The sequence below is a fragment of the Nesoenas mayeri genome (assembly GCF_963082525.1).
Source record: "Nesoenas mayeri genome assembly, chromosome: Z".
NCBI classification, from domain to species: Eukaryota; Metazoa; Chordata; class Aves; order Columbiformes; family Columbidae; genus Nesoenas; species Nesoenas mayeri.
This window is the reverse complement of record NC_137542.1, coordinates 42,978,754-43,004,361: the sequence shown is the minus strand read 5'-3', so window position 1 is coordinate 43,004,361 and position 25,608 is coordinate 42,978,754. Positions and strand designations below refer to the sequence as shown.

At 40.8% G+C, this 25,608-nt stretch overlaps 1 protein-coding gene across 1 annotated transcript; it reads left to right on the top strand.

Moving 5' to 3' along the window:
• Window positions 1-790: 790 nt before the first annotated feature.
• REEP5 (receptor accessory protein 5) lies at window positions 791-23,633 on the top strand. The gene is made up of 5 exons (XM_080362160.1): window positions 791-917; window positions 1,208-1,301; window positions 12,255-12,393; window positions 19,889-20,057; window positions 21,268-23,633. Exons 1-5 carry the CDS (start codon window positions 800-802, stop codon window positions 21,315-21,317), a joined length of 570 nt encoding a protein of 189 aa, XP_080218286.1. The 5' UTR covers window positions 791-799; the 3' UTR covers window positions 21,318-23,633.
• Window positions 23,634-25,608: the final 1,975 nt, after the last annotated feature.

The window sequence follows — 25,608 nt, the reverse complement described above, 5'->3', positions numbered from 1 at the left end:
GATGACACAAAACAACTTTCAAAGACTGATTTGTATTTTCTAGTTTGCTTATGAGTGACACAGATTTGAAGAAGGCACGGAGAGTCTATGTTATAGTTGCAATGCTGAGTCAGATGCAGAGGAGTTGCTGGGAAGTCAGCCCAGCCAAGGAAGTTTCCAGGGCTACATTATAGCCAGAAATCTATTTTTAGTTTTCAAGATCTCTGTGCACACCATAAATTCTAGGGTACAGTTACAGCTAGGAGCTGCTGCCCTTAGTGTAGCCACACACCTTTTGGGTAGCCATGCAAGGATGTTGCTGTAACCTTTCTTCCTACATCATGTCAGTTCTTACCATCTGTTTCTGACTTTTCCTCATCACACGTGGAAGTAGCCATAACACATGTTGGCTGGGGTTTCTTTCTTTGGTTGGGTTTTTATAAGACTTTTGAGCAATGTTAGGGGCTTGGAGCCGGCCATGTCTGCAGCCTCCTCCTCCTTAGCTTTGTGTACACAGGGGAGCGCCGCCCTTGCAGGGATGTCCCAGGCCATCCGCCCTCCATTTCACGGCGCCGGCACTGCTCCCAGGGCCGGCGGAAGATGGCTCCCAGCTCCCTCGCGCCCCGCCCCGCCCCCGGCGGAGCGACGCCCCCGCCCCGCCACCTTCCGCCACCTTCCGCCGGCCGGGTGTGCCCGCGCGCGGTGCCGCCCCCGCCGCGCCTGTGGGTGGGCCCGCGGGCGGTGCCAGGGGCGGAGCGGAGCCTGGAGCTCGGCCGCCGTGAGCCCGGGGCTACAGATCGGGCATCTTGACGGCCTCGCCATGACAGCGGCAATGAGGCAGAGGTTTGACCGGTTCCTGCACGAAAAGAACTGCATGACCGCCGTACTCGAGCGGATAGAGAGCAAGACCGGCGTCAACCGCACTTACATCGCCACCGGTGAGCTCCGGCCACCGCCCGCCCCTCTCTCCCCCGCCGGTCTCCCCGCCAGGCGCTCGGGGTCGGGGGCGCCTCGCACAGGGGCTGCAGGAGAGGGGCGGAAGGGCCCACGGTGTCGATCGTGGCTCCGGCTCCGGGCGCAGCGGCCGCGCCCTTCCCGCTCCTCCTCGCCCTCCGCGGCGGCGCCGGGCCGTCCCGGGTGGCGCGGGGGCGGGCGGTGACACGTCCCCTCAGCGCCGCGGGGCGTGGGGCCGGCCGCGCTAACGGCTCTCTGCTCTCTCCCCACGCAGCCATCGTCGGGGTGCTGGCCGTGTACCTGGTGGTGGGATACGGCGCGTCCCTGCTCTGCAACGTCATCGGCTTCGGCTACCCCGCCTACATCTCGTGAGTGTCGCGACTTGATCCCTCTGATCACGGGGATCGCGTGTGTTACCCGCAGGGGTGAAGAATGCGGTTGCAAAATCTCAGCCCTGCCCTGGCGTGTGTCTGTCACAGTGGCGTTTGAGGACCGCGCTCCCAAAATGATGTTTTCCCGCCCAGCCCTTTCCCGTAGCGCGTATGGATGCAAGGTGCTCAGTAGAGGATGAGGTTTCTTCCATCTGGCAAATGCTATGTAATAAATTACAGCCGGGAGATGCCGGGTAAATTCCACTCCTGCAAACCAGTGTCTGTTGTGTGCTGCATTTCCTCTTTGGGTTCCTGGCTATGTCATCTGGGTGAGGAGTTGGATTGCTGTGTCTCACCTGCTGCTAGTAACGGGAGGGAGAGTTGCTGTTATAATGGTGTTTGCTGAAACTCATACTGTTATTTTTAGTTGAGGATGCTTCCAGATAGGCAGGAAGGCACTGGTGCAGTGTCAGCATATGTTTAACACAAAGCACAAGGTAATAAGACAGAGATGCATTAAGGAGTGCTATTTACTCCAAATCCACCTAGCTGTTGAGAAGGTGAAAAGGAGGATACTGTAGCTCCTCTTGGGTGTAAAAGTCTTAAAAATATTATTTTTTCAAAGGAAAGCCTTCTTTGATGTTTTGGTTTTGTGAATACGTAGTATCTTTCATAGTCTTTATATTGTTATTAGACCAACATGGATTTCCTGTTCGGTAAGACCACAGTGGAGTGTGTTCCAAAAGACTTCAGAAATGTACTAAATAAAACCTTCTGTGTAATTGAACACGTTTATAAAATGGAAGTCCTTCCCAGCTTTACTGCTATGTTGTTGAAATACAGTGCTTGCGTTTCACGTAACTGTTTAAATACAGTCAGCAACTTTTAAAAATACATTCAGTGTAATTAGCTGCTGGGCAATAAAAAATAGGTTCCTTCTCTTCTGTTTTTCAGAGATGTCAGGGACTGACTTAGTTTTAGACTCTCTGGAAACATCTTATAGTTGTGATTCCTAAAACTAAGCAACACTTTCCCAAATACTGTTTCCAGTGGGCATTATTCAAGAGATTATAGGCCACAAACCCTGGAGAAACTTAGATTTTATTTTCTATAAGGCAATTTTTAGTTGAAATCTGCAAGTGAAAATATCAGCCAACAAGGCTTCAAAACCTTAAAACAGTTGCATAGGATTTATGTTTATGTAATATTTTTTTGTCTGAGTTACGTCATTTATAAACTTACATAATTATTTTATAAAATCCTATTTACATTTTTTAATTTGTTTTAAAACTGGTTTGATATTATATTTTAAATCTGCTCTTATGTACTGTGGTGAATAAACTGATAATATAAGCTCTTAAGAGTTGTGGAGGCAAGACAGTAGCAAATTGAATATGAATAATGGCGTTTTCTCTTCCAATGTTTTTCTTCTAAATCTGGATATTTAAAAAAAATAATTTTAGAGTGTATACCCTTTTTCATATTGGAAAGTGGCTTTACATATATGTTAATGTGAAAAGTTACCTCCCAGATAGTAGTACTATGGAGTATTTTGGTTTGTTTTCTTTTTTTAGTAATGAGTACATATGCCATTGTCCTTGGCTACAGTTTTTATTTTAAAAAAAGAAACCATTAATAACTTGCATATGAATACAATGCCGGTTTTGTTTTTTCCAATTCACGCTCAGTCAATGCTTTCCCTTCAGCTGTCTTTTTAATGCTGATACATTTATAATCTTGGGTGAAAAATCTTACTTAAAACGCATGTGACGTGCTGCATGCCAAGCGTCTTTCAGGAGCAGCCTGCAGTCAGGCTCCCGCTCATGAAGCAGCCTGCTGAGAGCACTGGTGGGCTTGGTCCCCTCCCCAAGAACAGAGCTGGTACGTCATGTTTTCCCACACGCACTGCTCTGCCCCCAGTGCCTGCAGAGCTAGCAGCCTGCTGTGGGTGCAGAGGAGACGTGGGGGGGCATGTGGCAGCGCACACGTTTTCATGGTCCTGTTTAGTGTAAACTCAGCATAGGCAGTATTGGCCTTGCCAGCCTGTACAGGGTTATGGGATCAGTCTGACAGGGGCACCTGTCCTATCCCTTGAGATGGCTTTCAGTCTGAAGTCAAGCATGGGGTGCTTGAGCATGAAAAAGGGCAAGACTCCTCATTGATGATTACTCTTATTCCACTATATGGTTTATTTTTGTTTTGGTCCTACCATGGCTAAGCTGTGAGAAGATAAAGCTGAATTACTGGAGTGATTCCTGCTTTTATTTTTGCTGCTCTGGATCCCATACTGCAGTCAGGGTGCTGCTGAGTGCTGTCCCCCATGCTCATAAAAGCATAGAGACTCAAAGCATAAAGAACACTAACCAGGGTGGTTTGTTTAGTCCTCCCTTCTGTTCGATCCTTGGAAAGACAGCTGAAGAGCTTGCTATATGAACTCACAGTAGTGAGACTTGCTTCCTGGCTTTGGGTAGAAGGCAGTTTTCAGCTATTTTCATCAGCTGCGAACACCCTCAAATGGCTTTTGCTGTAAAAGCTGTGGCTTCTGGAAGAGGTCAGGACCTGTAAAACGAACATGTTCGCATGAGGTGTTAGTTTGATGTTTACACAGGTGTTTCAACAATGGATCCAAGCCTGAAATGCCTCAGAAAGGTACAGAAAGAGTAAACAGCAGATTTCCCCAGTTAACTTACATTAATCTACTTCATAACAGAGGAAAATATCATTTCTGCCTTGTCATTGACTGAATGGTTTAAAATGAAAAACAATTAATTACTCAGTCAGTCTTCAGCAGAAAAGACATTCGTGAAGGAGTGGGACAGATGTCTGTGTTCTGAGACCACTTCCTGTCCTTATCACTGTTTAAAATGGCAAGGAGGCGAACGGTTGTGTGACTCATTGGAATGTTTCAAATCTGGTTTATTAAGATTTTAGTTTTGGGTTACCTTGTTAGTCACAGTGGTTACTGTTCATCTCTTTGCTTGCCTGAAAGAAAATATATTGGGAAAAAAAAAAAACAAAAACAACAGGGAAGGGTGCTCAGCTCAAATTTCAGTCTGTTCACACTTGAAACCAGGACAGTTTTATGGATGTACATGTACCTGCCTGTCGCACCTTGTATAATTCTGTAGTTTATTTTCTTTCATTTATGTCCTTCTCTGTGTTTCTTGTCTGTGTGTGCCACTCAGCAGGTGCGAATTTCGGGGGGGGGAAGTGCTGGAGGCTGTGGCAGCTCAGTCAGAGCCAGCAGATGGGGAGCACCTGGCTGCTGGCGTGACGTGATGCAGCTGCCTGCAGTCACACCGGTGACACTGCTGGGACCTGCGCCAGCCAAGGCTCAAAGCCACGGGCCAGGCGAGCAGGCAGGGTCAATGCCAGCTACAGCGTCAGGCAGGCACGGCTGTTCCTCTGCTCCTTCCCCCTTGTTGGTGTTCACCTTTGCTTTGGCCAAGTCTGTAGTGGTTTTATACATGGAGGGGTTTCTAATGATACAAAGTCATCTCTAAAATCTGAGTCTTCTATGCTGTGTCCCCAGCAAGGGCGTGCCCGAGGCTCTTAACGTAAGCATAATTCCGCAGTAGCTTTCCAAGTAAATGCTATGTGGCTGTTTCCCAGTAAATCAGGCAATCTGGATTAAAGTTTGTGATAAAACCCTAGTCTGCTTCCCTAAAATTCTGTTAAGCGCTATGTGATGAAATATAAAATTAATTTTAAGTTGAAATCTAGTATTTGTTTGCATGCTTTTGTGTTTGTAGTAGGCCAGTATTGAAAAGTTTACCACAGATTATAGGAACAGCTTTTTATAATTCTAGCGAGTTTTAACTGCACAAAGCAATATTCAGAAGAATATGGAAGAAGTGAGTGTTGGCAGTGTATAAATAACCTTGCCAATATTTTCACTGCTTCTCTGAGCTTTCCAGAGCTAGCCAGTTAAAACGCAGCTCCACCCATAGCCAGTGGTGGTGAACTGCCTCAAAAAAATGAGAGAGCAAAAAGGACTGGAGCATTTGACTAAGAAATGCGTGCAAAGGACTGGAAGTTTCAGAAGTGCTGTTATGTTTGCAAAGTTGCAGAGACGAAAATAGCTTCAGGCAGTAAAATGTCTGAAATTATTACTGGTGCCTTCAAGGGAGAAAAACAATTTAGTACAATCATGTCTCCGCTTTGGCTAATTGGCTGCTATTACTTCAGTTTAGCTGGTTTTACTATGTAAGTGCTACTTGTGGCATTTTACAAACAGGAAATAATCTAGATTGATTGTAGAGACATATAAACACACAATTCAAGTCTTAATTTTAATACTGTCATGGTATCTTGACCCTTCCCTTGCCTCTTCCATACCTCTAAAAGGAAAAACAGTTTTTCTTTGGTCACAGTTTAGAAAATGTAAAATAGTTTCTGTATTTGTTAAGAGGTAGGGCTGCAAATTTGCTTTCTCTTAAGAAATTTTGAGGAGAACACTTACTTTTTTTTTCCTTCCCAGAAAATGCTGCATGATACACTAATGTTCACAAGGGATGTTCTGTTGCTGCTTTATGAAAGTGATTTGAGAGAGCTGGTGTATCTAACCAGATTCACAACACTCAGTATAAATATAAGTAGAAAGTTTCAAATCTGCCTGCACTTACACTGTTTCCTCTCACAGCTGAGACTCTTTCCTGGGGCTTCAAACAAAAAAACACCCATATTTCAACTTTTTGTGTGTGTGTTCTGCCAAATCAGTTCCTCCAAACATATTTACTTTTTGTCTTCTAGGTTTTAGAATTCCATGATAAAACAAAAACTGATGTGTATGTCGGTTGGTCAAATGGTGTACTTTCATTTCTACATATAAGAAGTAGTTAAATACAAGAGAGAGCCTAATATTATGATATCTTTAGGAAATTTGAAATTTACCTTCCATATCTTAAGTGCAGGTTAAAAAGATAAAGGTCTTTGTATACAAATGGGTCCACAATCTGAATTAAACTCACTGAAAGATTTTGAGCTTTTAATTGATGCAGATACTATTTTTAGGGACTGTGGATATGTTTGAGACATATGTGACATTTTGCCAGACCTTTTTGATCAAGATGCACTGCATTACTGCACCTTGCATGCACTCCTCTCTCTTACTCTCTTGATCTCTAGTGACTTGGTTGATGTAAGCCTACAGATGTTAAAGCAATAGTTAAGAGTGACAGCAGTGGGGTATGCTGGCAGGTATTTTTAAACTACCCTTCCTCCTGCTGAGTCACAATGCTTTGAACATTTGATGGGTAGTATGTCAATGCTATATGCTGAAAAGGTGAGATGGCGTAAAAAAGTCAGATTAAAAAAATGTGGATTATTTTTAGTTGTTTTTCTTGTCTTCCTTTTTATTGTGTTGTGGTGATGTACTCTAGCTACAATTTTAAAGTCTTCGTTCACAGCTATGGTGCTGTCTGACACAGGAGAGCTGGCAACATCTTGCTCTCCCAAAAAGAAGGAGGCCGACTTGTCACTATGTGTACAATGAGCAAGACACAAGTTTTAGATGAGGATAATGAGCTGGTAGGAAAAATGCAAACTATCGTAAGGGCCCATGAACATGAGATAAAACTTACTTAAAAAAAAGAAAAAGTTACAAAATTTTATTGCTACACAGGAATGAAATGAGAGGATAGCTGTTTTGTTTTGTTTTGTGTTTTCAGGAGTCTAGCTTTGTGCTGATTTAAAATGTCTGTAGGACTCAGTTCACTGGTGGGATAAAAGGCATGTGTTCCATTTGTTGCCTCAGTCTCAGTTTCCTTTGAAGAAATGAAGGTAGAACCCTTTGTACTACTGTCGTGTTGCTTGGCGGAGTTTCCTAATAATGTCTTTCCCTCCATGGACAATGAGCCCCCTTGCTATCCTTCATGAATTTTTTGCTGCCATCTTCTGGATACACAAAATTTTGAGCAAGGGGAGATGGCAGACGCACACTGGGGCAGTTGTATAAGTGCATTAGGCAGGAAGATGGTTTTGGTATCTGGAAATGCATGATTCTGCTATTGTAGTCAGTAAGGAGGAAGAAAGATGGAAGGCTGGATGAAAATGCAGAAGACAAAATAAAAAACATGAATACAGACACACGGGTACTTGTTTCACTGGCAGATGTCACCAAGGCAGCCTGCCAAGATAAGTCTGAATGGAGTTAGACAGGGTACCAAACTGCGGAAGTCTGTGATGCAGTGGAGTGTTGATCCCACAGTGGTGTCTGGATAGATGGCAGGGAGTAAATTATTTTTGAGTCTCCACAACCTGCTCTTAAAAGTTGGTGTACGCTGTAAGAATAAGCTCTGGAAGTGCAGTTAATTTCAGTGTGTAGTTTCAGTTGCTTGTTTTTGTTATGTTATTTTGTTGCTGGTTTTTGTTTATTTGGTTGGTTGTTTTTTGTTGTGTTTTTGTTGTTGTTTATTTGTTTGCTTTTTAGATAAACAGGAGGAAAAATAAAAAGTGTTATATTTGCCTAAGGGGGTCACAAATACACCTGCCTACTCATTTAGTATAGCACTGACTAGAAAACTGAAGGAAGGATGCACAAAATTATCTAGTCTTCTCTAACTGCAGCATGAACACTGGCCTTATTGGAGGCTAACCTTTTGTCTTAAACTTTTGACTTTATTTATACAAGAGTCATCAGGTACACCTTGTAAAATTGCAGGGATTTGAGTGATAACTTCTTATGAGATGACAGCGATAAAATTTGGCATTTCTTTATTTCTGACTTCCACATCTTATTAGCTAGACTCAGCTAAGAAAAACAAAAAAAGCCACAGCCCAAACTCATAACTGGTGTACTTACGATATGCTTATTCTGTGAGTACTGTATGTGTGAATTAACTCTAACAATGATTTGTTATGCCAGAGCTAATTCAGGAGTGTATAATAGCTTCTTCTTGGAAAAGAGCTGTTTGTTTGTTTGTTTTTAATGTGTCAGATGCTTTAAGTGAAAGAACTTGGCAGCTTATGAAAACTGGGCTGGTATCTGTTACTATTACTTGACCTAGAGTTCAATTTGACTGATTCTAGGATGCACACAGTCAAAATTGAGCCAGTACTCTGACACTGTAGCTACAAAGCTGATATAAGCCCTGTGCCACTGGAGAGCGTGGCAGCCTCTGCCTCTGCTGTTGGCATCACCAGCTAGCAGGGTTATTGAGGAACAGGTCTGGCTAAAAATGAAGCTTTTACTTGGCTCCCCATCTTGTCTGCATGAGTTGCAACGCTGGCCCGTGGCAGGCCATTTGCACTGCTGGACAGGCATCCTTTTTTAAAATAACTGAGCTGTTATAAAAATAACTGGTCTACTGGAAGCTGCTCCTAATGACTGTTCTCACCTCTTACATGTAGAACTACTGTAAGTAGTTGTTTGAGGCTTTGTTTAAAGTCCTCTGCAGTTGGTACATATGCACCGTATAAAATACTTTGTGATGTGTAATTGCTACACATGACTAATATGGACAGCATGTGTTTTATTTTTAAATTTGAAACGATAGGTTTTGGATGCACCTTCCTTTGTTGGGAAATCTTAATGTTCTGTGCTAGTGAGACTGACTTACTTGCTGTTGCAACATATGAATAACCATTACAAGAGGGCTACCCTAAAGCTGGATGTACTACTGGTGCCTCTTTGTGTATCTTTTTGCTCGTTGATGGAGATTGCATTTTGAGTATCAGACTGATTGATTAATGAATTAACATGGAGAAGAATAAAATGTTCTTGGCTTGAAGTAACATGTGATCTGTCTCCTAAGGTTAATTGTACAGAGCATTACACCAGGATAATACTTGAAAGTTTTTAGAATAACTTATAAAACCAAGTCCAATTAGGGTGCTAGCAGATGCAGATGTTAGTGGGTATTGTAGGGGTCTGCCACCTGAACTTGTCCCATGGTGCCTGACTAGATCAGATAACATTATAGGAGGAGGAATGTGCTGCTTTCTACTGTGTGCAAGGGAACACCACATATGGATTTAATGCTGTGTATGAGCTGGTTAAATCAGACCAGTTCTTGTCTACTTGTAGTATTGCTGCTTGTGACTGTCTGAACATCGAAGTGTCCATGTATACCCTTCAAGACATCACCTTAAAGTACAGTAACTACAGCAGCAGGTGGTGAACACGCAAAGCGAGTGCACCTGTGGCACTGCAATTCTGGCGCTCTTCTTAAAAGCCATCTGCTTTTACAGGAGAGAAGATAGTAAAGCATGCCTCTTAACACAATGATAGGTCACCTGCCTTTCACCATAAAATTGAAGATTCTAAACTTTTTTAGGAGAACTTATTTTCATGATTACTAAGGTGACTGTTAACAAAAATTTTAAAATGCTTCCTTAAAGCTGTGGATGGCTTTAAGATGACTGGAAAAGGCTTAAGATGACTGGTAAACAGCAAGACTGTTAGCAGTTTCACTGCAAAACTTTCTCTCACAAATACCAAGCTAGCATGCTTATTGTGGTAAAGTAAGCCTCCCCCTATGGCTCTAATGGAGAAGCTGTCAGCGGAAGCAGAGAAATTCACATGATGAACCCCTACAGCAAGTTTTCCTTAACATAAGAAACTTTTGCAATCAGTTCCTTTATTTCCTCCATTCATCCACCACTCCCTTACTAGTTGTGTGGTTTTTGCTTTCCTTCAAGAAGTATGGTTTCACAGCTTGAAAACAGATCAATAGTGCTCTCCCTTACCTTCTGTGTGTGTTGTTCTGTTGTTTTACAGGGCACTCTTACCCAGCAGTATTACAATAACTGAGAGGTGCAGCTGTAGAAAAAAATGTGGTTACGAGTGGGTGGGCAGGAGCATCTGAAGTTGGCATTGCCTTTGAGCAGACCGGCTGTACGACTGTTTCCTAACGCTGTGCTGTTAGCATCAGCAGCAAGCACACCTGTTGCTGTCTGCTTGTGCAAACCTGTTCCTCCAGTAGCGCTGGTGCAGAACCTCATTAACAGTGCCCTATTGTGTATGGTGGAGTAGGGCAAGAGCTGTTGCTCTCCCCATCATGGGACCCTGCTAGCCTGCCACAAACTGTAATGGAAAAAATACATAAATTAAGTATCTAATCCTCATATTGCATTTCAAAGTAATTCAATCCGGTAGCTACAGCAATTCTCGCTGCATGTGGTGGGTTTGCCAGTACTTCTGCTAAAACATAAGGCATGTCACATGAGTTTTGTTTTTTTTTCTTCTTAATTTACAAAACTAGGAAGTTACACAGTCCAAAGTGTTTGTTGGTTACAAACCAGGAAGTACAGTCCCAGCCAGCCATCTCTTCATTTCTATTTTGCAAACTTCCGCAACTCTCAGTCTTTTTTATGAACTAAAAGAAATTTGCACCTTTGGTATATCCTACAGATGCTGCTTCAGCAACAATGTAGCTAATATTATGGGAAAAAGTTAGAAAATAATTAAAACTAAATTAATTAAACTGAATCTACAGATTTTAATCCTATGGAATGAGTGGAGAGGACAAATGCTTTTTAATACTCTTAAGCTTCATATTATCAGGCTTACAGTTGCTAGCATTTCCTTCTAAAACTTCTTAGAGTGCTAATCTGGCGCTTGGTGAGTCTCGAGCTTCTGCTACTTTTACTGAAGAAAGCACATGTACTTCTTTCTTTGTTTCCTATTTTTAGAACTGTATAAACTTAATTCTCCTAGCAGCTGGAGAACAAAAACCTGGTTAATCATTATGCAGGAAGCCCAAGACTTTACTAGAGGTTGCTCCACCCTGTTCTTAAAACTGTAACCTACATCAGAATTTGTAAATCTTGCAGGACTGGATTTGTAGAGCAAAACAATTGGCGATGCAGATATTTAGTCCTCACTGTATGTGATGGGTGGGTACTGGATCTCCTCTGCTTCTGTAGGCTAAGTACATGTTAGTAGTTAGAGCAAATCTTATGGTTTACCTTTCCAAAGAGGAATCTAGTATATGTACATATCAGTAAGGATATTTGAAATTCACTTCAAAATCCTGACGTAAATCTAAAATTTTAATGTAGATGCTGTTTGCATTGGGAGGTGCTGGTCTGTTACAATCCCAGTAAGAAAGGCATTCAGATTCTGTGAAGCATCATTTAAAATGCTATATATTAGACCTAACACTATAAAGAAACAGAATAGTATAGTGAATCTTATGTCCCTATAGATGCTGGGAACTCCACATTGCGCAGTGCTGAAGGGTCCTATGATGCAGCATACTGTGCACACCTCACCTATAGACAAGGTTACCCCATTTTGATAATTTAAGCTGCTGTAGGATTTTGTTTCAATACAACTCTATTCATGGTACCTACCTACCTACCTACCATGGTACCTACCTACTGTCAGAAAGGAAGGATGTTTATTCACTGTTGGATACAGGCAAGGCTAGGCAGTTTGTGTGATTGCAAGTACCCAGCAGGAACTGCCTGTGGGCTCCTCCATTCCAGTGAGCCTGCTGAGTTCATCCCACAGCCAAAGAGTTTGTGCAGCACAGCAGAGCCCTGAAAGCCAAGCTGAATGTGCAACACAGAGCACCTACTTGCGTTAAATGTCATGTGGATCACTAGCGCTTTCATGTATAACAGTGTTCTGGTCAGGATTACCATAATGCATCCAGGGCTGGAACTGGCAAAAGATTATCACCTCTCTTCCCTGTTCTGTGAGCTGTCTGATGAATGAGGTGAGGATGCTCACGTTTTTTTGTTTGGCTTTCTTTTTGCAATCAGAGCTAGAAATAGCTGAAGTATCTTGTCTTTTTGAAGTCTTACATGTTGGGAAAAGCTTTGGTGTCCAAAGACCTTGGGCACATTGTATGACAGATACTACTTAGTTCTAATCTGTGGAGCATATAGAGAAATTAAATTATGAGGATTCACATGGAACAACAAATTTGAGTCATAAAAACTTCACCATCATAGATGAGACTGGTGGTACTGATCTGCTCACTTGTTTTGTTTTCCTTACAGAATCAAGGCCATTGAAAGCCCCAATAAAGATGATGACACACAGTGGCTGACTTACTGGGTTGTGTATGGTGTTTTCAGCATAGTGGAATTCTTCTCTGATATCTTCCTCTCCTGGTTCCCTTTCTACTACATGCTAAAGGTATGTTAGTTCATGTGTCCCCCTCTCCTAAAATGAGATCTTTGATAGAACTGATTTAATGTCTTCAAGAGCACATAGGTTACAAAAGAATCCCTCGGAATCATTCCTGGGTCACACTGTATTTTTAGACAGTGGTTTCATGTAATTTATTACTATGGAAGTGATCTGTTTACTGCTGATGGTTTCGTGAGGCAAGAGGGGAAGCTGGGAGGGATGGCAGGAAAAGGTCTGCCATGTTTTCAGGAAGAAGAGACAGTGTAGATGTGCCATGGAATAACAGTTCTTTGTCCTGGTGTTCAGGTAAATCGGGCAAAATTACAGCATGTGGTAAACACTACAGGATGGTTCCATTTTTTTCTTTTAAGTGCATTAGTGAAAGTGGAGAGTAAAATCACAAAGGCAGCAAAAGGAAATATTAACTTCTCTGCTAATGGGAGCAAAGGAAATTGCAACATAAAAATAGTTTGAATCACACAGACTTCATTTTTAATTAAGACTACTTTTCTGAAAGGAAATGGCAGGTATCAGAAAAGCTTGTTGCTGATCTATATTTGTTAGTGTAGTTTAACTACGGACAGTTATTTGATAATGTGTTCTGAGCTTTGTTTGTCAACTAAGGTGTGGCTGTATTGCAAGAAAACTTTAGCATATTAAATTATTCTAGGAGATAGCAAATTACCATGTATGCTAGAGAGTCAGTTGTTTAGCTTAAAGAACTGTTACCTATTTTCTAGCTGTTCTATTCCTTCTCTTCTGCTTTGCTAGCCTGGTTTAGCCCCATCAAAGTTCTTGAAAGGATTTGCATGCAAGCTATTGTGATGAGGTAATTTAAAATTTTAATGGTAAGGTCCGACGCTGCCAAATGCTTTTTCCAGAAAATGCCATGTTTTGAAAACAAAAACTGACTTGCACAGCTCAGTTACACTTCTGCATTGTTCCCTTTTGGATCTTTAACGGGCATCAACTGTGCAATCAGTTGGACACATATTCCCTCAGCTTCCCAAGAAAAAGCACATATTTGAACTATTGCTTCAGACTAAAAATACGATAGCCTGTCTCACAAAGTTAGTTCTCTCTTTTTTTTTTTTTTTCCCCATTAATCAAAAAATGAAAATATGTCTTTCCACTGTAAGCTTAATGTTTTGGGGATGTTCTTAAGAAAAATCTGCTAATTTTGAAGTTTACCATGGCGAAGCCATATGTGAATGTTTTACTGTTTTAATATATCAGGACCAAGCCAAATAGTGAAAAAGTTCATCTAATCTGAATAGGATCCAAAGGGATTTCTTACGGCACTGGAAGAATCTGGTCTTAACCATTTACACAGTTATTTTGCATCCCCAACTTCACCTCACAGTTTAGCAGGATAATGACTTTGCCCATTGTCTGCAGTGATGTGTACTTGCAGTTCTGTGAAAATACGGTGTATTTTCAGAGCTTCTTTTCTACCTTGGTGGTAAAAGCCGTGACGATGATTTCTTCATGCCAGCACAGCACTCTGTATGAAGAGCACACAATTGAAATTCAGGCTGACTTAGCAAGTAAAGACCAACCACAGATGATTCTGATAACACTGTGAGAAGTACCACTTTTGTTTACAGTGGTACCATCAACAGTGAGGTACTTTTCTTAGTTCGGCAAAAGGAAGCAGTTATGGTAAATGCACAGCTTTCTGTAATAACTGCCAAAGGCACAGAGGAGTCAAGTATATACTTTCAGTAGTGGATAGGAGGAGAGGTTTACATCTGTGATATAAAGGCAGATGGAAGTTGCTGGCTGAGAATCAGAAAACATTGCAGAGTGGCAGGATGGAAGGTACTGCATGTGGGGAGCAGAAGGAGGCTGCTTCCAACTTCCAACCCATCCACAACTAAAACTTCTGGTAATGCATCTTGTGATGTTTCCATGCCTCTTTTGTGATGTTATGAAATAAAAGCCCAGATATGTAATTCATTCAAATTTCAAGCTTGCTTTCATTTTCCAAAAATGCTAAGTTTGCATATTCACATTTATTTGATACAACTTGCAGCTTGCTCTGCAGACTGAGTTTCAGCTGCTTAGTATTTCTATATGCCTTGACGTGCAGGATTGAGCCATGGATCATAGCTGCTCCTGTATTAAGCATAGGCTATGCCACCTCTAAGTTCTTAGCACACTAGGAGATTTTACATAAAAGTTGGTGAAAAGCATGTGTAATAAGTCCTCTGAGTATGTGTTACAATGTTTGCATATATTTTTGTTTCGCAGTTGAAGACTGTTTTGAGTTTTCTTGGGCTTTGTGGGTTTTTTTGTAATGCCTACTTCTTATTTGGCTGTGCTTTTTTTTTTCTCTGAAGCACAGGTGTCACAGTTTGATTGCAGGGCAACAATAAACCATGGCAGATGCTTTGTTAATCCCCTCTGCCCCTCAGTCTCTCCCCTTCCCACTGAGTTCATAGGAGGAAAAGAAGAGACAGACTTGCAAGTTGGGGAAAAAAAAAAAAGTTTGACTAATGCTACTAATAAAATAGAGAAAATAATACAAAATACACAAACCTAATGTCGAGTTGTCCCAGTAGCTCCGCGCTGCTCCAGCAGCTGCAGGGCAGGGACCCGGAAATCCTGGGCTGGATTCCGCAGCAAACACGGAACTGGATTCAAGGATGCAGGGTCTGTCATTAGCTCTCAGGTCGCAGGGACGACTCACAGGTCCCTCCCCCACATGCCGGCCATAGTCGAAGACAGAGTGAGACCCTTGTGATTGCCCATTTTTATATGGTGTTATGACATGGATGGGATGGAATACTTACTTAGTCAGCTTTAGTCACCTCTTCAGTTTGCGTCTCCTTGTCCCTCTCTGCTTACGGGACGTGCGTCCTTATTTGCAACCTGCATTCCACTGCTATGTCTACCAAAACATGTGTCCACCTACAGAAAAGTGCAGTTACTGAGAAGAACTTAGCTGAAAGGAAAATTCACTAAAGAGAAATTGTCTTGTTTTTAACAAAACCAGGACAACAGAACACACATACAACTCACGATTTCATGTGTACATGATGTGTTTTACAATATTTCTGTTAACTATGACAATATTTATTTGGCATTCAGGTATTAAAATTCTGTAGCCAGAGAAAATAGCAGAGGTTATCCTAGGAGTATTCTTGGTAGTGGAAAGGGAAGGAGACTTCAGACTCTGCTAACAGTTCTGTCTTCATATATTAGAACAGAATTTCTGAACAGGATCCCTAGCAGACACAGCACACTGCGTGCATTATGCAAACTGCCACTACGAGGCACTCAGTCAAATGAAGCAAGAGGAGTTGTTGTGAGTGTGTTGAAGTGCCTAACGTGTTGATCCGACTCTGATTTAAGACAGATTGTCACAGAGGCACCCCGAGGTTAGTTTAAGGGACAACAGGGTCCAAAACAACTTTTATTAAACCAGTGAGAAACAGGGTTTTAGCACTCCAAAGTGACTTAAATACAGGTTTGGATATCAGTTGAGGAAAATTATTAAGGGGCAGCAACTAATACAACAGACGGTCCACAGAGTGCATGCACATGGCTTCACTCAAAACAATGCCGGAGCCATCCCTGAGTCCCAGAGAAGTACACACTTGCCTGAACACGGTGCGGGATTGTTTTTAAAGAGATGCATGTACTCGTAGTGAGTACGGAAAGTGTACACTTGCGATTCCGTGAGGGTAAATTTATAATACACTTGCAATTCTGTGAGGGTTAATTTACTTACACGTGCAAATGTGCGTGGAATACTACACGTGCTTATGTGGAAGCATGGGAGGAAAATACACCCGCGATTGTGCAAGGAAATAATTTATACATGTGCTTGTATTAAGCGCGGAAAGTTACACGTGCATATGTGCACAGAAAGTATAAATACACTCGCAATCCTGTGAGAAGTTTTACTCACACTCGTGTCGGCAAGGCAAGCGGAGTCTCCATCCCGGGGAGGGGGCCTCTCAGCAGCAGCATCTTGCTCATGCTCTGAGAGACCCGCGAATGGGCGGAGTCTCGACAAGAGTCCCATTTTTATATTGGCTGATCAGATCTGACTGTGGGCATTCCAGAAGCTTCTCTGCACCCCCACACTGGCTGTGGGTGCCCCTGAAGCCTCCAAACATCCCCCACACTGGCCGCAGGTGCCCAGCGTCTCACTGGCGCCTTGGCACTCCCTTCTGCTAACGGCCCTGGCCAGGGGCTCTGGGGCCAAACAAAAGCAGCTGTGAGCCTCAAGTAGCAGAGAGAGAGGGAGATGTGCCTACTCCTTCCATACTGAAGGAGGGAGGGGAAGAGAAGGGGGTTTGCATCCTGCCACACAGATCTCTTGTCCTTACACCCCATGTAACTAATTACTGATTTCAGCTAAAGATCTGCTTCACTTCCCTTTGTTTTAATGACTGCAGTTTCCTGTTAGGAGTGTGTTCATACTTTGTTCCCATGATGCGTGTCCTGGGTTTCTGTACTCTTCTGTCTCTAGAAGCTTCGAGCTGGCCATGGGCCTGCACGCTGTATTTCTCTGCTGTAGTGGCAAACCCAGCTCTTTGGTTTGATGCTGCCAGGGCAAGAACAGCTGTTAGTACCAGATCCAAATGGGTTAGACCCAGCCCAGGCATCTGCTTGAGGAAGTCACTCCATTTCACAAATTCCATTCCCTCTGCTGGCTGGTCTGGAGGGTCACAAAGAATATAGTAAATTTTTTTTTTCCAGTTATCAGTTTTATCACTCTGAACTTTCTGTACCTTCTAACAAACCACTTTATTTTTAATAGTCTATGTTCAGTTTCACAAGAAACAAGGGAAGAATAAGTTAACAGTCTGACATTGTCAAGCTTTGAAAAGACTTTCAACTTTGGTTGTGTGTCCTTTATAAAATGTATATAATAATCTATTTCAGTAGATTTCAAAAGCAATCGGTACTTGAGAACAAATCTATAACTGTAAAAGATTTTTGTTGTTGTTGCTGACTAGATTGGGACAAAGCTGTGAAATCAAAATGACTAATTTTGTTTCTAGGCAAGAAGTTGGACTTCAGAGGAAGTTGGACTTACAGCTGAGGGATTTCCTAAAATAATGGAGAACTAAGTAACATCTTTGTGTATTGGAACACCTAAAATAACTATCAGTAATCGGCTAGTTATTCTTTAACAGAAAAGAACATCAATATACTTCTTAGCTTTTAATGAAAGATAACAACATAAGATAATACATTTTATTCTTTCTGTTATATTAACTTACAAATAGTTGAAGCTTTTGAAAATCTATATTCTCTCACTTTTTGCCTTTATTTCCTCTGACCATGCATAATGATACTGCATCAGTTGCTTCTTGCTGGTCCCAAATTTTACTGTATGTTGAATTATTTCTCTTAGTTCATTGAAACGTTCCTGGTAGGCATTCTTACTGGTGGGCACTTTACTTTGAAAAACCTTTCTCTTCTGGGACAACACTCCTTCAATTCATTCTGTTTTGACACCATGTCCAAATAGTTTAAAGCTTACCTAAAAAGACAGTAAATTATTTTGGCAATATCTTCTGTAGAGGGCAATTGTTATCACCAGGAATCAGTGATCCTTTTTAAAGAGAAAGCCTGTCAAGGTACCTTCCCAGCTCCAAGTATATAACTGGGTTTCTCTAAAGGGAGGGTAATGAAAAGTGGCCTTAAAGAAAGGAGTACCACTCTCCTCCAAAAACAGTAGGTTAAAGATGTTTTCTTCAACTGATGTGCATCAGGGGGGTCAGTTTTATTGTGGTGTGCCCTGTCGTGAAGACAAAGCCAAAATTTTACAGCTATGAAGAGCAGAACCTATAGCACATTCAATCTCAATATCCCTTATCTGATGAAGAATAGAGGGGAGATATTATAAAATATTTGGAAGGTTTGCCTGAAGAAGACTTTGTGTTTTTCATAATTGAAAAGGGATTTTATTGTCTTTTTTTTCTTAAACTCAAATCAGAACCTTTATTGATGTAAATCACCTTGTAATGGTCACGTTGTTGTGGAGTTTCTTATGCAATATGAAAACAAATAATTTGGTGTGGTTCTTTGTGGTTTTACAGTGGGAAATCAAGCGTGTGAGGGAAAGGAGAGGAGACCGAAATGTCTGGCTGGGCACAGTGGAGTTCTGAAAGGGTACTGTGATAGAACTAGTTCCTAGGAAACACTTACGTGCTATGCAGTGTACTGGAAACCTCATAAATAACTAACAAGCTTTGCTTTTTTCATTTAAATGGCTTCCAGAGTCTCTAGCACATGCACTGAAGCATCTCTTTGGCTGCTGTGAACACTGCTGTGAAAACTAGAAAACTTGGAAATCAAAGCTGTATAAATAAGTGCTACTCTATTTAAATGAAGACTTTTAAGCTTGTGCTTTTGTTGTAGTTTAAATGATTAGTGTGATTTTTGGTGCCTAACATAGCTAATTGTGTGGTCAGATGGATTCAGGAGGAAGAGTTGAGGTTTTGTTGTTGTTGTGTTTTCTCCCTCTACTCCCAAACATGTGTGGAAGTTCTCAAACATTTAATCATGTCTAGCATCAAAACAAAGCACATTTTGTCTGAGCCGGGGGTGGTTTGGTTTTGTGTTTCAAGATGGTCTGTGAAGAGCTATTCTGCCTTTATTTTCTGGAGTGGCTTTTGACACAGAATAATATTGTACTATTTGTGTCTGGAAAGAACTGTACAATTGCTGAGAAAATTTGCTTGTTTTTATTGCCGTTTTATTTTGTAAAGGATTGTTATATTTGCTTGCAGAGCTCAGGCAAATGTATTTATGGCACTACCTGTCCTTTAAATGCTCAAAAGAGCTTGTTTTGCATAGCTGTCTTTGTGTTGTGTATGACAGTGGAACTGAAGCCAAATATAGGTGCTTCAGTAGTGAAGGTAGATATTTGTAATACATTTAATAGCCTGTTTTTCCAATCCCCTTCGTAAGGTGTAGAAATATTACCCCACACACAGTGGCGGTGTTTGCTTCCCAGAGAGCAGATTGTGCTACAAAAGCGATACCTAAGCTGTGCAATCCAAAAGCATTACCCTTGTTTGCATGTGCTGTGTAGATTGGGACATCTTTCCTCCCGGTATATGTTTTGGCTGGATTTAAGTGATTTAGGGACCTGGGCCTTGAGTCAGGCCTGTGCCACATATAGTTTTGAAGTAGCCAGAGACACTAATGTTTTGTCTAATCAGGTTTTATACGTCTACCTTTTTAAAAAGCAAACAAACAAAGTACATGGAGTCTTGATACACCTGCTACCAGAGCAGCTTTACTGCTACAGCCCTCCTTTTATCTTGTCAGTATCCATGAAATTATTCCAATATAAAGATTCAGTGTATGTAACTAAAAGGATGTGCATACTGATTGACTGTGACCTTAGCACATGAAGGGGATGGTGCACTGTTTTAAATATGCTCAAGTCTGTGGCAGAGTTAGGAATGCACACTGCGCCTTGTCTCCTACTCATTTCTTCTACTTACGCAGATGTTCTTGTTCCTTCTAGTGTGGCTTTCTGTTGTGGTGCATGGCTCCAAGTCCTTCTAACGGGGCAGAGTTTCTCTATCATCGAATTATCCGACCTTTCTTCCTGAAGCATGAAGCTCAGCTTGATAGTGTTGTTCAAGACCTGAAAGACAAGGCTGCAGAGACTGCAGATACCATCACTAAAGAAGGTGAGGAAAAAACTGTTCACTAATTGCATCAAGTAGGAGGAATTGCCCTGGGCAACTCTAATATTTACAGTTAGTATTCATCATCTTTGGGAAAAAAAAAGTAAGAAGACTATGTAAATTGTAAGGGAGATAAATTTGGGTAAAGATCCAGGACAATATGATTGCAGTGGATCTCACTTTCTAGGAGTGCAGTTATGATAGAATGAGTGCAAACTATGTGAGTGGAACAAAAGATTAATTAGTTTGTATGTCTTCCCACCATACATATCACTATAAACATTCTCTCTAGAGGCAGATCCAAATGTCCTCACAAGATACCTTCCATAAATACAGTTATTGTTTCAGTGTGTTCTTCTGTCTTCTAAAATACCATCTCAAATGTCTGATAGTACAGAAGGGCTGCCAGTTGTGTAGTCAAGCATCCCATCCCTCTAGCGTGTGACACCACACAGCTTGGAGTCAGCAGACTTGGTGAGGGTATTAATGTTTTAAGTAGCTAAAATAAAGGTTTATTTCACTTGAAATTTATTTATAAGGTATTTTGAAGTGCCTTGTGTCTCCTTTTGCCCAAACACTGCAATGCAGTCTTCATTTCCTCTTATCAACTTAAGCAGTTTTCCTGTTGGTATTAAATTATCTGCCTTTTTCAATTATGCTTGTAAATTTTGCTGCATGACCCTTCCTCAATCACTATTATTAGACAGGTATCTTAAATAATGTTCTTCCCTGTTGCACATGGGATTTTTCTGTCCTCATTGCATCACTTAGTCTTTACATGTAAAAATCAGAAAAGGAAAGATTTCCACATACATAGATTTTCCTAAGAAATTATGTACACACACATGCATGTACACATACATACCTTAATGTTATTCCAGCCCTGTTTCATCAGCTTGGTAGTATATTTCTTCCTGTAAACCTGTATATTCTAAACACTCTGAACAACTCTATTTTATTGATACAATAGTTGTGAGTCTGTGCTGTTTATTGTGCTGTTCCTTGCTTATGGTTTATTTTTTTAAAATCTTTGTATGACCATTTTTATCACTGTTTGTTTGTATATGTATACAAAAGTTGTGATTTTTCTTTTGTGATTTCTTTTTTTTTTGTGACCTAAGAGGATTTTTTTACCAATGCAGCTCCAGAACACTGAACAGGCCATTTAGTCTATAGGCCTTTTATGCTTAAACCTGCTTTTATTTTCCTGCAGCCAAGAAAGCAACAGTGAACTTACTGGGTGAAGAAAAGAAGAGCACTTAACTGTTCATTGGATAAAGTTTCCCTACAACCTCCTTGATGAAGCTTGATGTTATTGGGAACTGTGGTCTAAATTCAATAATATTGCCTTGGAAACATTTTGATATATTAAAGGAATGTGTCATAAGTTTGCTTACTATTTTGCTCTGTCTGTATAGAAAGTAAGAATTCTTACTTAAAAGCAATGCAGTGGGCAGCATCTGAAGCTTAATGAAAACATTTTATTCATCTTCATGCAGAGGAAATCTTTCAGTAATCTCTTCCTGTAGTAACGTAAGTAAAAGTATATATCCCACAGGCTCTGCACTTCAGTTGTCTCTATATATGTAATGACTCTTAACACTTTGACTGTGCCGTGTCTGGTCAAACATGAAGCTATCATGTAAGAAAATACTGGTCTCAATAGATGTTCTTGAATATACAGGGATTTATGGTAAGAGATGGCATAAGGGCTGTATTCCCCACCAATAAAGTTATATATGATGAAATTACATGTTCTAGGCACCTAAAGATAGAGATTATTCACTGTTGCATGTTTTGTTGTAACATAGTATTTGGTACAGTGTATGTATTCTTAAATGGATAGATATTAAGTATAGGAAAGAGTAACTTTAAATAAGTCATGAAGCCTATATTAGTGTAAAGTAGTTTGCCAGAAGTGGATGCATTAAATTGCACAGGACTAGCACAAGATGGCTCAAGTACAACTCCTTGCCTCTTCTTGCTAAAGAAAGATGTCATCTAGAATTGTTAATAGAGTGTCTTTTAGAATCACACTCAAAAGCCGAAACCACCTTTCGCTAAGGAGGGATACCATTACAAACTTTTTCCTAGAGTCCTGTTGAAATATTAACTTCCTTGGATGTCAGTCTCCCGAACTACATCATTAATGGGATGGACTACATCCTCCATGAGCTCTTTCTGCTGCTAAAAATCTCCAATCTCTTTTGACTGTGCTAAGAACAACTTTGCATTAGCACTGAAACTGCCTGAATAGAGATGCTTTGTCATTACTTGCTATATTCCTGACCAGCCAGTAAGGATGCAGCCAAAGTTGTTAAGAGAATAAAGGCTTCTGTGCAGTCAAGGAAAAATATTTTTTTTAACTAATTCTGTATTTACTCTTTTGTAGTGCAGTATTTTCAACAAATTCAGCATGAATTACTAAAATCTCCTTGTTGTAACCTCCATGGTGGTGTTTAAAGCCCACAGTAATACTATGACAATTCTTAACTCACAGAACATGCAGAAGGAAAGCTTAAGCTTTTGATACGATGAAAAGTGATTTCTGATCCACAATCTTAAATTCTGAAGATTTAACCTTAAAATAGATGTTGAAGACTTTTGGCTTTCTGCAACAAGTTGGTAGATAAACATTTACATAAAACTGTAAATTTTCAGATGCAAGAACTGCAAAAGAATGAAGCACACAGTGTAACTCTGCATATCAGTTTTAAATTTGGTGTGTATTGCAAGAAAAGGTGTAAAAGTGTCTTAAAGCATTCTAGGCTGGAAAGCAGCCCTTAGGGCTCTCAGCTTGGATAGGCAAGTATGAGACACACTGTGCATCATTTTCTGTAGGACAGCATGCAGTTTGTTACTTGAAAGAAAACAATCTATCACAGGTGATCATTCCACGACAACTTTTTGTTATGAGTGGATGTGTTGAAGAGGATAAAGTTTACAACAAAGTTGGAGATGTAAGCGAGTAAAAGGTTTGAAGTGACTCGCCATTGAACTGGTTTAATTTCTAGTGTTATCTTTCTCCGTCTTAAACCCAGAGCAACTTTCTGTAAACCATATTAAACCCCAGTGTTGTGTTTTAAACACCATTACCTGAGTATATCACAGTCATGTGCCCAGTCTTAGTTTCATCTTTTGAAATAATAAGTAAGAAATAAAGCTACTTAATTTTCTATTTGATTTAGGTACAAAGTACCATGTAACTTCCTTCTTTAAAAGCTGCTAGTAAATTTTAGACTTTCCAAGGCTAATGAGCTCTGCACTAGAGACAAAACTTATTTTTCACTTCTCATACCACTCAACAGTTGTTCTACTGTTATTAATGGGGATAAAACAGTTCTAGGGAAGTGCTGAAACATTAATTCACATCTCTCAGAATTTAAGTTAGGCTTTAAATCAACTTCCTGTCTTTACAACTTCATATTTTGTGACCAGCAGCTAAATTCAGTGCTCCTGTGTCAGATTTCTACTTGAACTGGAACTACCACCTGTTTTCAACAGAACTTGATCTCATTGCTTCCTTTGATGCAAGTAGAAATGCCTGAATTTCTGCAGCGAATTATCCTTTCCCGCAAGTACCTCTAGGGGGCTGGCACTTTGAGAAGTGTTCTTCTCAAAGCCTTCTTCACGGCATTTATGTGCAAATGTTTGTACACACATCTACTCCATGTATGTGCTGAAGTTGTAATGTGCTAAATAAAAATGGACACAAATAAAGAAATTCTTCCAGGACTGGTATGCTGTGTCAGTATTTCTTGAAACCTTACACGACAACAGTGAAAACCTAAAGATCTTTACATGATACTAACTTTTTTTAGTCCAATCATCATTACTGGGGAACTAGTAAAAACATCTTTAAGAGCCTGAAGAAAGTACTTCTGCTTCATTACTGGATCATGGGGTGTGACAGGGCTGTTTGAGCCTTAGGCCTTAATGGAAGAGTTTGGAACCCAGCTCTGTTCTCAACAGTGAGCACCACAAGTAGTTGCCTACACAGTGCAGCTTCCCAGACTTTGTAGCCTTGCTCATCTAAGGAATGATCAAGGTTTAGCGTTATTTAGAAACACGGGGAAGAAAAGCAGTAAACTACAGGGATTTCAAAGTTTTTTCCTCATCCATTGATTTTCTGGTGTTCTGTAAGTGACTGAAACAAATAGTGCTGCACACTTATTGGCAGGTGTGGGAGGGGTATGCTTAGAATTTTTCTGCTACCACTGTAAGTAGGACATTCCTTCTGCTTTACCTTACGCATTTCCAAACTCAGCAAAAAGGAAAAAAAAAAAAGTTCAGAAGAACATTAAAATAAAAACCCTACAATGAAAACATTGCCACTAGTGATATTAAAATGAAACCAAATTCTTCAAACAAAAGCAACACTTAACAAAGAATAGAAATTCTTTTAAGTGGTGGAAGATGTGACTAATTACTTGTCAGGTCAAACCATCACAACTGTTTTAATTTGACAAAGTTAAGTGTCTTGAGTTCACATTCCAGCCTTGTCAACTCTGTTGAAATAGCCTGAGACTCAGCACAATAATATTATGACTTAATTCTTTAGCAGTCTCCCACTCCTATTTCAAATTCAACCAAGAATAACTTCCTTATGCAAAGGAGGGAGAATGGCGTTTTAAAAAACAAAATCACAAATTCTTATAGGTCATGGGACACTGTCAGTATTTCCTGTAAACTGCACATTTTGGCAACCATGTGAATATAGTGAATACTGGTCTTGTCTTTCCAGAGAACTTCTCTGTGCAGAGTCATGGAACGAAACAGTACCCGAGGACTAACAGCCAGGGACCACCAAGGGAGTCCTCAGTTGTACAACCATGTTGACAGAACTTTCTGAAGAGCATATTGCCCACTGTACATAAAGCATTAGGCTATTCCAAAGCAAAAAATAATCCTCAAGATGACCACATGAACTCGTCAAGTAAAAAATAATTGAAGATGAACTTTGGATTGTCTTTTGGAAGGCCATGCAGTTGATGCCTTTGCTGAGGCTGTGGAATTCACAAAACAACACTTCGTATACCTACCATTTTGTATCAGTGCATCCTTGCCAGAGAATTCTTCAAGCATTCGATTAGATACACCTAAATTCTGTTATCTGGAAAAATAACAAGAAGCCCCCACACCTCCTAAGAGCCCCACAACAACCAACCAAACCTCCATAGAGAGAAAAAAAAACAAACACAAAAACACCCACACAAATACCAACTAACCAAAGCCATACATTCTGTTTCCTAAGAAATAGCACTACAATGCCTACAATGCAGGCTCCTCAGTTCCTACATGCAGCGTCCCGTGCTGTCTCCCAGGTCCCACACCAACAGTGACTCTCAGTTTCCTCCCAGCTCCCCAACACCAACCACTGCGGTGTATTCAGTTCTCCCATCTTTTCAGGCCCTTTAGAAAACAGCAGCTGACTTGGTGGGTTTTTTTTGCCAGATCTAATCTGCACCTAATCTGTGGCTGCATGAATCATCAATAAACTGAACACTCATTAAATGCAGCTTGGTCAGAGCAAACTGCCAACCGGTAAGGATAA